Source organism: Antennarius striatus, chromosome 16 (assembly GCF_040054535.1).
Source record: "Antennarius striatus isolate MH-2024 chromosome 16, ASM4005453v1, whole genome shotgun sequence".
Lineage (NCBI taxonomy): Eukaryota > Metazoa > Chordata > Actinopteri > Lophiiformes > Antennariidae > Antennarius > Antennarius striatus.
In genome coordinates this window covers 12,238,017-12,252,722 of record NC_090791.1, presented here as the reverse complement: position 1 = coordinate 12,252,722, position 14,706 = coordinate 12,238,017, and the positions used below count along the sequence as shown (strand labels likewise).

At 40.3% G+C, this 14,706-nt stretch overlaps 2 protein-coding genes across 7 annotated transcripts; both read right to left on the bottom strand.

Moving 5' to 3' along the window:
• Positions 1-459: 459 nt before the first annotated feature.
• uqcrc2a (ubiquinol-cytochrome c reductase core protein 2a) lies at positions 460-6,933 on the bottom strand. Of its 3 annotated transcripts, XM_068336293.1 has the most exons (15): positions 6,822-6,901; positions 5,824-5,924; positions 5,581-5,679; positions 5,280-5,429; positions 5,065-5,129; positions 4,892-4,948; positions 4,665-4,789; positions 4,217-4,314; positions 4,068-4,125; positions 3,706-3,801; positions 3,438-3,637; positions 3,251-3,331; positions 3,067-3,143; positions 2,806-2,959; positions 461-1,444 (listed from the first exon to the last, which is right to left on the bottom strand). In XM_068336293.1, exons 4-15 carry the CDS (start codon positions 5,358-5,360, stop codon positions 1,361-1,363), a joined length of 1,176 nt encoding a protein of 391 aa, XP_068192394.1. In that variant the 5' UTR covers positions 5,361-5,429; positions 5,581-5,679; positions 5,824-5,924; positions 6,822-6,901; the 3' UTR covers positions 461-1,360. The 3 variants fall into 3 exon arrangements, with proteins under 3 accessions (XP_068192393.1, XP_068192392.1, XP_068192394.1); XM_068336292.1 differs by lacking the exon at positions 5,824-5,924 and having other exon boundaries at positions 460-1,444; positions 6,822-6,933; XM_068336291.1 differs by having other exon boundaries at positions 460-1,444; positions 5,581-5,924.
• Positions 6,934-7,712: 779 nt separating this feature from the next.
• Positions 7,713-14,473, bottom strand: si:ch211-256e16.3 (kelch-like protein 3). Of its 4 annotated transcripts, none has more exons than XM_068336718.1 (12): positions 14,377-14,473; positions 13,760-14,059; positions 13,544-13,678; positions 13,268-13,459; positions 12,450-12,593; positions 11,426-11,630; positions 10,592-10,738; positions 10,306-10,434; positions 9,410-9,586; positions 9,181-9,327; positions 8,925-9,090; positions 7,713-8,504 (listed from the first exon to the last, which is right to left on the bottom strand). In XM_068336718.1, the coding sequence occupies exons 2-12, from the start codon at positions 14,036-14,038 to the stop codon at positions 8,348-8,350; spliced, it is 1,878 nt and encodes a 625-aa protein (XP_068192819.1). In that variant the 5' UTR covers positions 14,039-14,059; positions 14,377-14,473; the 3' UTR covers positions 7,713-8,347. The 4 variants fall into 4 exon arrangements, with proteins under 4 accessions (XP_068192819.1, XP_068192820.1, XP_068192821.1 ...); XM_068336719.1 differs by having other exon boundaries at positions 11,444-11,630; XM_068336720.1 differs by having other exon boundaries at positions 11,456-11,630.
• Positions 14,474-14,706: the final 233 nt, after the last annotated feature.

Sequence of the window (14,706 nt, the reverse complement as noted above, 5' to 3'; positions counted from 1 at the left end):
TGAACCCTATGTGCTTTTCAACATTATGCAACATCATTGTTTTACTTATGAATAAAATTATAATGAAAATAATTCGTCTCCATCTTGCTGGAAACACCCTAGGTCTTTTAAATGCAATAGCTTAAAATACTATCACATTCACGAAGGCTATCACAAACAATATTATTTCGAGTTGATTTTGCTGTTATTTTAATTTTTACTCAAGAAAATTATCCCCCACAATTATTAGATAAACAGGAACAAGCTTGAGATTAAATTTATAGATGTTCAACATCATAGGCAATTTGCAATCTTTGTGCTCCTGGTTCCCCCTATTGGTTGACGAAATATCATTAACAGCATCAATAGATATATACTTTATTTATCCCAAACTGGGAAATTTAGATAACACCAGAACACCTCGAAGTAATAAAATTACAAGATGCCTGAAAAGACTAGTTGACCAGCATATTCCTGCTACATCAAAACCTACAGTAGTCATTCTGGGTCACAAATTCAAGCATCAAGCATATTTTAATTCTATAATTATTTTAATTTACATTGATATACACTTGTATTGACAACAAACAGGAGGAGAAATGTATTAGGTGGCTCCTTGTTGAGTTGCTTACACTTACTGCAGGACAGACTAGAAATGATTGTTGACATAAAATGATGTGCTGCAAGAAGCTGTGGTTTTGCAGTCCCAATTCCTCTCCAAGCAGGCAGGTACAGCATACCAAACTTAAAATAATACCGTATTGGCCCGAATATAAGACGACACTGATTATAAGACGACCCACTCTTTTTCAAGACTCAAGTTTGAAAAAAGACTTTTTGAACACCAAATTTAATTTTTATACAGAAAATAATTACAGTACATCTGAAACAAATGATCATAACAATATATTCGAGAGAAAAAGCGTGATATTTTGCCTCATTCAAATCATGCAAAAACTGTCTATCACATCTTAATATCTGAACATTTAAATATGTAAACTTAAGTGCAATCACATTTGTAAATGAATGGTGAGTGGCACCAACCTTGCTACCATCCGAGAACCGACCCGCTTTTCTCCAGATTGTCGCTACGTGTCTCCATTTTCTGTTATCTTTTCTTTCTTACCGCTATTTTTATTTTTCTTCTTCGTGCTACCGCTAGTTTTATTTTTATTTTTCGTGACAGGGGTTGGCTTTGGCCTGGGGAATTAAGTTCAGCATTCGCTTTAAAGATATCTGGCGCCATCTAGCGTTGTGAATGGGTATAATGTCTAGACCCTGGATGCAAGACGACCCCCACTTTTTCAATCTTACTTCAATGCAAAAAAACACCGTCTTATATTCGGCCAATACGGTAGATTCTTATTTTTTATATTACTATTCATATTTCATCCACAAACGGGGTCGTCTTGAGTTGTCCACAAGCTGCCATGGTTTTCTTGCCATCCACAAATTTTTTTGCAGCCTGTGTAGAAGGACAAAGTATTATTCAAATGCAGTAGACTCACTCATTAGTCAGTTATTTGTATGACAAACTCCATCAACTCCATTTACAGTATGGGACAAACAAATAAATACACCAGCACACTCAGAGTCACACAGTACATGTTACAGTTGGTCACTACATCTCTCCACTACTATTATTCTCTGTTGCATCTTTCTACATGACTGAGTCATCAGTACAGTTGACAAAATGCTTCACTGCATGTAGGGAGGGAAAGTATAATGAAAAAGTAGTGTGCAGCTGTAATGCTTCTGTTGATGCCCAGAGGGAGCTAAGTCCATGGATATAAACGCACACACAGTCTTCTCAATGCATTATCGTGTTTTAAAAGTGGTATTTTAAAACACGTGTTAAGATCTTTGAGGACTTGTTGATCACAACCACAGACGAATGTTTTAGTGTCTGGATTCTGACTATTTTTAGTGAATTACAGTGATCTGTTTATCTTTCCTTCGCTTTCCGTTAGCTCCAATTTTTGGTTGAACCTACACTGCCCGACCAAAAAATAGTCACCGTTTGGGTTTCAATAAGCAAATTGCAGTTTTATCATCAGAGGTTGCTTCGGTTGGTCAAGTCCAGGCTCAGCAATATTATTCAGCAAAAAAGTTAAGTCAGCTGAGTATCTGAATGTACTGAATGACCAGGCAATCCCATAAATGGATTTTTTCTACCGGATGGCACGATCATATTCCAGGACAACAATGCCAAAATTTATCGGACTCTAATTGTGAAAGAGTGGTCCAGGGAGCGTGAGGAATCATTCTGACACATCAATTGGCCCCCACAGTCCTGAGCTTAACCACATTCAAAGTCTATGGGATGTGCTGGAGAAGACCTTGCAGAGTGGTTTGACTCCTATCGTCAATACAAGAACTCGGCCAAAAATTAATGAAATTCTGGACAGAAATAAATACTGTGACGTTGTACGAGGTTGTCGAAACAATGCCGCGACAAATGCGCACCGCAATCAAAGCTACAGGCAGTCCCACGAAATATTGACTTTTTTTTTGGCAATGTATTCATTAAACTCAATCACACCACAGCTCTTTCCACATATAAGTTTGATTTTTATGTTCTTGAGACACTCAAGCTCAATGATAGAACCTTGCTAATCATCTCTTGGATTTGTAAACTCTGACCCTGTCTTCTGATACCACACATCATCCTCTGCTACATAGTTATTATGACAATAATGAAAATAAGTGTTTTGAACTATTTCTCATCATGTAAAGCAAAGCACAACTGGTATCTGATCTGGAAAAAACTGAACTTGTGACTGAATACTGACAGAGAATGACAACTTCTGCTGTCAAGGCCCTTACATTGACCACTGCCTCCTGGGTGACAGCATCAATCGTCTCCAAGGCAGCATCAGGGGGCTGATATGCTGCATTCGCCAGAGCCTGAGCACCAATCTCCTCCAGCAGGGTCTCAGAGCTCTCCATTGACATCAGGTAGTCTGTTTTCAGCTGTTTCCTGTGCAGAGCAACGAACAACAGACCAGGGTCAAAAATCCTTTTTCAAATCCATTCCCATACTCAAAAGATTCCCCCCAATGTTCCACAATGCTCAAATTAACTCACTTTGCCCTGGTGATGTCGGCCTCCGTTAGATTTCTCTCTGCCACAGACCTCACTTGAGTGATGGCAGCTTTGATGGCCTGTCCAGAGAATGGACACAAGCATGACTTCAGAGAAACACAGATTCGGGTACACTTGCACATTTTAATTGGAAGATTTGTCTTTGAGAGTATAAATTAGTGAATACCTCTCCTGCAGATTGAGCTTGTGCAATAATATAAACACCAAAAAGTCCAGCATCAGAGTACGATGCATTAAAAGCTGTGGCCTGGAAGACAGCCAGAGGTCATCTGACATTAGAAGACAAGCTGTATTTATACAGAATGAAAAACACATTATAGAGTGAAAACATCTGTTTCCATAATCAAACTTACGTCAAATGGCTGCATAGTAGCTTTGGCAATTCCTTGGGTCAGTTTGCTTGTGATGTTGGAGCCTCTCTTTACACATGGCCCAGCTCCCAGTATTCTTTGCAACACACTGAAGGCATTAGCCTCTTCAGTACCAGTCACACCACCTTCACTTGCTATCAGTGCATGAACCAAGTCATCACTGGTTTGGACCCGCAGCTCACCTACACAAAGACACCTGTCAAATAGTATTGTGACAATAATCCAATAATCACATTATTATGAGATTTACCCCCACGGTAAACAGCCTTAGCTTGAGGTGCACCACCACCACTGCGGACATTGAGGAGACCCTCTCCCACCTGCTTCAGAACGGAGTGCTTTACACCTGGAGAAATAAATTAGATGTTAATGAAGAGTAAAGAATCAGAAAAAAAAAATCCACAACATTTCACACTTTACAGCAATTACCAAGCTTATGTGTTTGGATGAAGACAAAAGGAATTTGTGGAGGGTGAACACATATAAATTTTACTGACATCAGTGAGATGCACAATGACTTCAGAGAACAAACTTCTAATCAGTAAGATGGAACCCAGAAATCAAAGCCTGAAGAGATAGGACTGCAGTGATGCATTCAGACGAGACACTCACCTAGTCCTACCAGAGCCATCCTGCCAGCGGTGAAATTATCCTCAGTAAATGATTGCAACTATGAAGGACAATAAAGAGAATAAGAGTTGAGATGATGGTTAACCACCAACATGCAGGATGTGTGAGAACAGGTCAAAACTCATTCATACCTGCTTGCAAGAGATGTGACCAACCATGTGGTCAGGGCAGTACAAAGAGTTGGACAGAGCATTTTTGTACGCCGCCTCGTGCAACTTCTCAATTACACCTGCATGAAGAACATGGTTGGATCTTCATTAAAACGGAAAGCTTCTTGAGTCAGTTTATTTGGTTAAATGACTAACCTTTTCAAAACTTTCTGTTATATAATGATGAAGCTCAGCTCTTGGAATGTGCCACTGAGAATCACTTGATTGTGCTCTAATTTTTCCTACAACTGTGCTTAATCATAAAGCAAAAAGAACTCCATAATCAACATGACTGGTACAGTGCTTTAACGGCTTGTTTGTTTTGGCCGTGGTAATCAAAATGTGTGTAGTGCTAAAAGTAACAGGATGTCAAAGTGACACAAATTTCCAAAGTCAAAATGTTGTTGCTACAACTTCTGCTACTACTAACCTATCTGAGGACATTGTTGCAAAAGAGCCTTGTCAAGCTTCACCCTGGATGTCAAGTCGGCCACCTCCCACGGCCGGAAGTCCTGAGCTGTGGTCACATCAACCAAATACTCCATTAATGAATCTCTGGAAACACACATAGATGTAATAAAGTTAGAACACACTGCATCCTCTTCACAACCTTTGCATCAACTTGAAATGCATATGAAACAAAGGGCTGTCACCTACAATTGATCTCTCAAGCACTGCATGGTGTACACCATGGTCTCTCTTGATGACGTCACACTGCAGGAGAAACACAGTGTGTATTTTGTGGTGCTCTATGGCTACTCCAGTAATCGCTGATCTATTTATAGCAGGGACTGTCTACATGTGGATGTGCAGAGCGTGCACTCACTGACCTCAGGCTGCCCCCCAGAGCTTCCAATCCACGACAGATCCGGAAAGCAGATGCCCCCTTAGTAGTCTGTAAGAGAACAACATGTGTGTTTCAATAACATAACAGACACACATAACAGGTACATAACAGGCAGCCATGATCAACACACAGGGAAGATACAGCCTCACAGTCACACCTTTGTAAGAACATTATCTCCTTTGGGAACAGAATAATTACCAGGTTAGCTGCAAGTCGTAGCACATGAGAAACCCCCTGGTTTTCCAAAGTCTCATAGCGGCTACCTGCTTTCACAAACATACAGATGCTGGACAAGGGGGAGTTGTTTTCCAGTGATGCTATCACTAGACCATTCGGAAGCTTGGATACCTGAAGTAAACAGAAACTTTAATTTGAAATGGTGAACAAATATACAGAACACCATCTTCCCATTTCTACTGAAATGTTCACAATTGCATGGTGTGAGTGATGAGTTAATGCAATGCTTGGTTGATGCGGTGTCAACAAGCACAGCACCTACCTGGACATTTTGGGCAGGCAGAAGTGTAGTTGAGGGTGTTTTGAGGTTTGTGAAAGGTTCATTAAAATCTGTAGTCCTGGCAGCAGCATAACAACGTTTCTGTTGGATATGTTGAAAAGACAAATTACTTCTATCAGGAAACAATGTGAAACAAGACAACAATGTATACATGCAATGTATGAATGTGTTGACAATGTGCTGCAATGAGAGAGATGTTGATGATTAAGGGGACAGGAACCTTACAAGCCAATGGCTTCTACCCGTTACCCCCCTTTTTTTTCTTTTCAGATGTTGTTGCTGATGTTCCAACACTGATGAAAGTTAAATCTGTTGTAATAACAAGTCTGGACAGAAGAAAATAAACTGAATAAATAAATAAATAAATAAGAAGAAACAACAGATATAAGAACACCCTGAGAACAGCAAACAACAAAAGACAAGACCGTACAGACTAAAATGTGAGTTGAGACAGGTGAGTCCGAGTATAACAGAAGTGACAAATTAATAACCCTATTACTTAATTCTTCTTGAATACAAAATAAATAGAAATTCGATTTACAAAAAAAAAACAACCTAAAAATAAAATGCAACTTACAAAGTTGTAAATCAAGTACAATTTTTTTAAAATTATATAAAATATATTGTGATTTATTTAATTGCAAACAAGTGCGTACTATAACAATAATAAACGCTTTCTGATGTAAACCTTGTCAACAAATCGGACACCGTCAAGCTGTCAGAGTTGACCTGAAGAGATCCAGACCAACACTGAGGCTAAAAACAAACTACACGTGGACTGTAAACAAGCGCCAACATTTTTTCTAAACAGTGTGTGATTAAAAACTGACACCAGTAATTAGTGATGTGATTCAAAACGAGGCGTCTATAAACAAGAGGACTACACGCAGTTCTGCAGACCGGACATGACCTTCAGCTTTCATCCAGCTGTGTGAAGAACCACAACAAGGGTGCGAAGCCAAGACGAAATGTATAAATAAATCGTTGGCCTTTTTTACTTCACTACATTACTACTGAATGTATTGTAATAATTAACAGGCAGGACTTGACTGAAAAAAAAAGCAAGTAAGATAATTAGATGCACATGAATTAGTTAGCCACCTAGCAAGCTAACTAGCCACTAGGCTAACCACAATAACGACTTCACTTTTCAACTATGTGGAGCCCCGACGTGAAGTTAGTGTCGTTACGCTGCTCACACCACACCAAAGGACTGAACTCACAGGGACATTCCGTAAAGACCGGATTCCTTTCATGTCTACTGACTCTCCTTCACCTGGAGAGGAAGGCAGACGGAGGCTGGTACACAATTACCCACAATCCACCGGACCGAGCTGCCCAATCAAAGATGATTTAAGTGTCAAGATAAATTCTTCACTTTTTTTGTCTGTGTGGCTCCGCGATGCACTGGCATCACGCCCGGGGTGTACCCTGTCTTACGCTCCCAGTCGCTAGGATAGGCTCCAGCACCCCGCGACCCGCAACAGTGGATGAAGCGGGTATTTAAAATGAATGAACGAATGAAAGTCTTACAAAGAAAATGTTTTGCGGAGTGAGAAAGATTGATACAGCTTGAGGGTTATTTAAACAAAACTGATCAAGTACAGTACCTTAAAGACCTTCATATGTAAGGAGATACTAAAGTAAATGTGAATCTGTCTTTAATTATCTTAACATTTAATATCTTGTGTGCGCACAATGTGTACATAAACGTAAAAGAAATTCTGAGGGAAAATGAATGAATTGCGAGAGAAAGACAATTGATGTGACATTTTAGAAACTCTGTTGCTATAAAAGCGACAAAGGTCAAAGGTTTTCAGGTGTTCATTTCATTACATACAGTTATAAAACAACCAAGAAACCCCACAAACTGCTTGTTTGTCTTTTAGCTTCCTTTGGTCTTGACATCGTCTTTGTCACGATGTGTGGAAGAAAAAAAAATCAAAAAATTGTCAAATATCATATTAACATGCCCTGACTAAAATAACTACTACAGGATTGAGAATAATTCAGTTCATTAGATCATATACATCACGCTGTTCAAGTGTGGTTTTGTATTTTGGGGGGAGAGGGTCAAAAACAATAAGGGTCAGCTTTCACATTAAGAACATTTTTATTAGAAGCCAACTTCATTTACAATTCACTACAATGCATGACACTACATTACAAAAATATACTCAACATGTTACAAGTAGGAAATACAGTCATTCAGAAATTAAATACAAAAACAACTGCTCACCTACACACGTTTCTTTCACAGGTAACTTTTGAAAATATTTTCAACATGACAGTTTGGCCCATAAAGCATCTTTTGAGGTTTATTTTAGATTAAAAAAGGACAAGAGCTCACTAGTCACACCCCAAAAAATACATTACGTAATAACAATACAAAAATACACTATGTTGGCTGGGAAAATCCGCACATGAGGTGTTCAGACATTAAAACAATACCCTAAACATGTTCACATCATACAGATCATGGGTTTGGCAGATGGGTTCTCAATCAGCTGATCCCTTTAGAAGTCTTTTCTTTGTCATCACATGAAAACGTGGGGACCGAGTTAGAGACTCATGCCAATTTAGAAACACTCTAATTTCTGCCATCAGTAACAGATCCAAGAGCGCTGCGCCACATCGAGGCACCTCCCCTCAGTTTGCTGCTCTTCAGAGCTCTGAGGTTTGTAGTGCACTGTTTCCCAATGAGGTTGGAAATAAGAACGAGGTGAGACCTCCTCCTCAACATCCTTGCTCAGTTGCTGTGTGGCGTCCCAGGACCGCTGCAGATATGGATGTCCTTTCTCAGTTGGAGAGACACACAGCTGAGCCAGCTGCGACTTGTAGGCATCTCCCCAACAATCTCCCACGTGTCCGTCTCGTCACAGTACCTCTCAATGGTATCATGATATCTGCACAAATGGTAACGAGAAATAGTTAAATGTCTCGAAAAATGCAATTTCACTCTACAAAAAAAGAATATGCATATGGCCGTTTCGCTTTTCCTCTGTCTCTATAGCCTTTACAGTAGATACCATGAAGATCAAGTTAAAGATCCCTTATTATTTAAAACACACTTTTTCATGGCCCGTCTACAAATACCCCAGACTTGAAGGGAAAAACCTCATCTCTCTCTGCCTGTTCCACTTAATTGTAAAATGTATCCTGTGGAGCGACATTCAGATTTGCAACCAGCTGTGACATCACAGTGGGCTTAACACACACAGAGACATATTTTGAGGAAAAAATCTACACATAACAATTTTCTATCGTTTCCTGTAAAAGAACATCCACAACAAAGCTTTTCTGAAATTTTCCTGACTGGCCCTCACCTGTCCCACCCTTCTTCTCCTCCCAAGACATAAATCATTCCATCGACTACAGCAGCACCGGGCCGGTAGCGTCGTTCGTTCATGGGGGCACACATGGTCCACTTGTTGGTCTTAGGATTGTAACACTCCACCTTATCTGTGTTCTCTGTGGAGGCATGCCATCCACCTGTACGAATGAATGTGTGCGTTAACAGCCTGTGTGAATTGTCCTGCACCTTTCAATAAGTTTGTTGCATTTGTGAGCCGTGTTCTGTACCTATAACGTAAAGCTTTCCTTTGAGCGTACAAGCAGCCGAACCGGAGCGGGCAATCTGCATGGGGGAAATCTCTGTCCATGTGGAGGTTTTAGGATTATAGACCTGAGCAAGGTCTGTGCCATCACCATCCTCCAGGACTGCACCACCTATAAGAAGAAAAACAACCAAAATTAAAGACTTGCTATAATGATCCCATCAAAAAATAGGCATATAACCTGTTTTTCTTGCCTGTAACATAGAGCAGTCCATCCAGGGCCACAACAGCCGGACTTGTGACAGCCATTCTGAAAGACTCAATGAATTGCCAGGTGTTGGTGTGAGGGTTGTAGCACTCCACTGAGTCCAGACGAGAGCGCCCCTCCCAACCTCCCACTGCATACACTAAGCCATCCAGCATCACCAAGCCTGAGAAGAGAGCGAAGAGAGAAAAAATAAGTAAAAATACTAATGAAAATCTCTCCTTAATGTTCCCAACTCTGAGTACTCGACAAAACATGAACTAATTCACAAAAGTTCTGGTTTTGCTCTTTTTCCTTGACCAGAATGTGGAAAATAGTCAAAATATGAATTCCAGAAACTTTCAGGGTTTATAGTTCATGCTATTGAATAGGACTGATCAAGCTGATATGCAGTGTCATCGAAAAAAGGGTGACTCAACAAATTTGCATCAATCTATATTGAGTCAACATCTGTTACAAGACAAGCATTTTTAAAATGAAAAATAAAAATGAAAAAATAAAAAATAATGAGACAAGCGGGTTTAAGGCTAAGATAGCCACCACTAGCATCACACATCTGAATCTCTGCACACTGTTGCAACATAAATTGTATGTAGGATAACAAATTAATGTAGGAATCAAAATTTAAATAATGAAAAGTCTTACTCAAAATCAATTAAATGCAACTAAAAAAAGCTAAAACAAATATTACATGACAAAAGATAATCTGGAATGATGCTGTTTTTTCTACTACTGGGGCTCACCTATTAAGTCTCAGTTTGTAAAAGTGGATAAGCTATACAATAAAGCCTGAAATATTCTGAAACATCCAATGGTATGGAGAGCCATTTGTTCTTGCTATAACAATAAGGATGGTGTAAGTCCCTGCAAAGTGAAATGAAGCACCTAATTCAGAACGAGCTACATTCATGGGAGCCATTTCAATCCAGGAGTCGAAGCAGGGGTCATAGCGCCACATCTCCCTGCTGGCTGAGCCATCGGGAAACTCTCCTCCCGCCAAATACAGAGTGGAATCTGAAAAGAGAGAGGAGTAAGAGGAGGAGGAGGATGGAAAGAAACATGTCACTTGTCCTTTGCAGCACAACCAAATTGTAGTTCATTTCATAAAGGGCACAAAATGAAGCCAACATCCTCAAAGTGGGACTGAATCGGGATTCCACCGTTTCCTCACCCGACACGACCAGCCCGTGTTTGCTCACAGCGAAAGGCAAGCAGGCAAAATTCTTCCACTGATTTGATAACGGATCGAAGCACTCCACGCTGCGCAGCACCACCTTGTCGTCCTCCCCGCCAACTGTCACGATCACGTCTGCTGTTGCTGTTGCCATGGAAACAGATGAAAAGGAACAGAAGAGGAGTAAGTGGAGGAGATCTTCATAAAAAATGAATTTTCTCTTTTTGGAACGTAATCTATTGAGTGTTTTCTCCATTAATGTTTAATAACCATTTAATTTATAAAATACAAAACAGAAGTGAAAAACACTTAAATCTAGCATTCTTTTTTCAAGAATGTTAAGAACTTCTCTGAAGATGTTTTGGCAAGTTTTACAAGTATTAAGTCAATGTGTAGTTAGTGTAAAAAACAAAAACGGACCCTGAATGTCAGACATAAGAACATTTAATAATTACAATTGCTGCCTCACAGTTGTATTCCTATACACACAATTTAAGTTGAAGTTAAGCTTCATTTCAGTTCCATTCAGATTATCATAATACAACTTTCAGGAAATTTAAAAAATGGAGTATGTGTAGTTACGGTCCAAAAGGGAAGTTAGAACTACACCGACATACACACGCCAGGGAATCATCTTCAGAGAATGTTGTTTTTACTCAAACGCTTTTTACAGAGTAAAACAGAGGAATAAAGGACGGCTTCATCCAAACATCACCTGGAGCCTCAATACCATAAAAAACGAAGAGCTTGTGGACTACAGTCCTATGTTTGATTGTGTGTGTGTGTGTGTGTGTGTGTGTGTGTGCATAATAAGAAGTAAAAAATGCTCACACACTGATATGCATTCACCTGTGGACCTACGCGGTCTGGCCCGTGGGCAGTAGAGTTCTCCACGACGGTCCTTCAGCAGGAGGTAGTCTTTGGTCTGGGAGATGAGCAGCTGGCATGCCTGGTTCTCCTTCACCACATCCAGAGCCTCGATCACATCGTGGAGGTAGTACGGGCTGATGAGAGGGAGCCGAATGTGCTCAAGGACCTATGAGAAGTAAATGGAGAAATGGAGAAATGTGACTATCCACTACTGTACCATAACAATGCAATAAACACGAAATACGTAACAATTTGAAACAGGTAATATGGCGGCACACTGGGTAGCACTGCTGCCTCACAGCGAAAAAGTTCCGGTTTCTATTAGAATATTAATTATCTGCTGATATCAAAGCTCATCAGATATTCATTTTAAAAGATTAGCCTGCAAACACCCCATAACAAAAACAACACAGGTGTTGTGAGTGAGGTGGTCTGTGAGGTCAGTGAGGGGTTGTTTTACATGAGGGGTTCCATTACCTCGTCATCAGTTGTGGGTTGTAATTCTTAATTTACTGCTGTTTTAAATGTGAACAGCTGCTGAGTTCAGTTTTTTTTTTAATATAGAATCCTTAACAACGTACTCAACAAAAGGCTTTAAAAGTTCTTAAGCTGTCACCATACAAGAATTTTAAATTTTGATGGATCAGCAACATCTAAAGCATAATGTCTATAAAGTGTGCCTGCAGTGATTTCAAGATCAGAGGAAGGTTTGGGATCACATGAGGACGGTCCACCATTTAAAGAACAATCACTGAAATCATTCCTAGATCCCCTTTTACATTCTTTTTTAAATTATAAACCTGCAAACAGCACTTTTAGAGAAAGCATAATAAATATGAGAAAACATGCAAATATCTAATGTGTTTGCATATTGCTACACCATCAGTACTTTTGTTCATATGAAAGGAAGATAAATTAAACGTGAAAAGATGAAGCATTGCTGCAATGAAAACCACAAAAGATGGCAAACCCAATTATGTCCAACCTTTTCAAAGTTCTGTTTACGAGAGGGACATTTATTCAACCACAGCATGGCTGCCTCAAACACCATCTCCTCTTTAGGCACATTGAGGAAGTCACTGGCAAGGATTTCTGTCAGTTTGTCCACACACAGCGACAGGAATTCCTCCTGGTGGGTACAAAAAAAAAAAAATAGACATTGAAAATGTAACTTCTCCTGCTGTTTAAACAGATGATCCACGAGTGCTAATCACTCATGGACGTGGGTTTAGCTGCTGACAGGCTGCTAGGATTATCTTCCTCGAGCCCTGTCACATATGAACACTGCCATGTTCAATTACCCTGCTGAGTAGGGTAAAACCCACAAACTGATATGACGTGATGTAAAACAAAAAGGTAGCATTGTATCATTCTAGAAATGTGTTAAGAACTTGTTCCTTGATAAACAACCTTATTAACTTCATAGACAATTAATTATTATTATTATTATTATAAGGCAGAACCTGTTTGGGCAGAGTAATGACTTCAGATTTGTGTGTGTCAATTCTCTGACTGTCAACAGGGTTATGCGAGAACTACAGGATTGAACATATTTCCAGGATGGGTTCTTGCCCAGAATTGATCCCAATACATATTGGTGCAACTCCAGACAAAAGGAACAAATCCAAGATATTTTTTTTTTACCCCAGGTTCTTTATTTTTGCAATATACATAATAAGTTGTTGTATTGCACTAAATGTTTTATTCTTAGGTATTTCTTATAACAGCCCACCAGTGGTAGCAATCGATATAATTGAGCTTGACTAAATATATTCTATTCACGTAGCCTCATCAGTGTCTCACCTGCTGATGAACACTGTTAAAGTGCTCCAGAATGTAGTCCATGCTGCGTTTCTCCAGTATTTTACAAGAATGAGCCTCAGCAAAGCAGTGAATCCCCACACAGTTTATTTCATCCATCTGGCGCTCCATGAAACGACAACAGGCCTCCCTCACAGCCATCACATCCAGCAGATTGGCTGCAGCCAGCAGGGCCTGCAATCGCATCAAAACAGTTTTCAGCGTGGACGCTGCTTGGGGGAGCGCATGAACAGGAGAGCGATAGGTGAAAGGCTTAACCTGCACGTTAGCTTTGGAGATGTAGACCTCAGATGTGTAGGCGTAGCTCACCAACATGCCAATCATCTGAGGCTCAACGCCATTGATGGCTACCCGCTCTTGTTTGGATTCGATCAAGTCAGTGGAAAACATTGCCTGGAGACAGAAGAAGAAATCATTTAAGGTTTAAAGCTAATAAACACCAGATTTCACTGCAGACACAGCTGCCAGAATTACATGAAAGTAGGAGCTGAAGGAGGCCAGCACGATGCGATGGCAGGGGAACTCCTGTCCTCCGCTGCACAGGGTCACATCACAGAAGGCGTTGTTGAGCCGCAGGCTGTTGAGCCCCTGCAGGACAGTGCTGGGATGTCTGGACTCGGTGAACAGGTAGTCCTCGGTGCTCATAGGAACTAAAGCGGCCGCAGCGGTGCTGACGTCCTCCTGGATCGGGAATGTGATGTTCATAGTGGACGGCGAAGGCAACCCGGCGTTAACATCAACCACTTCAGCCATGTTTCACTTTGCTAAGCAAATCTGGGATAGGAGGAAAAACCAAATAGAATATTAAAGACTTTTTGACAACAAACTCTTTAGACAGCGATAGATATTTGAATACAACTTGAATAAGTAGCTCTCCTTAGAAATAATGTTCAAGTCGTAGGGTAAAGAGACGAACTGAGATTTTCTGTGAGCTCCTTAATGAGGCTTAAAGCTAGCTCTCAGGTAGCAGCCTGGCGGCACAGACACCTCGTTCTTCTCCAGTCCAGTGAACCAGTCGTCTCCATATGAGCGCATCGCACAAAGACATGTGAGAGTTAACGTTTATCAGCTGGAACAGTCACACATCTTACCTGTTACGCATAATCGTGACCACTACGGTGTGTTCATACTCCCCCAAAGAGTTAGCAGCAAGCTGCGTTAAGTAGCAGGGTTCCTCCTACCTCCGCCGCACCGCTAAAGATGATGCCTCCCCCGTACTTCCGGCTTCGCTTCGACCCATCCGAGTGGATAAATCGTTTCTTAGACACGTTTATGGAAAATCATATTTAGTTATGAAAACTCATAAATAACTGATGATAAACACATTCTTACAAATATTGTAACGATATTTGCATAACACAGTATATTAGATAAAGTAGGAAAAATAATGAGAAAATAGTAGCAATAAATTATATATTTGT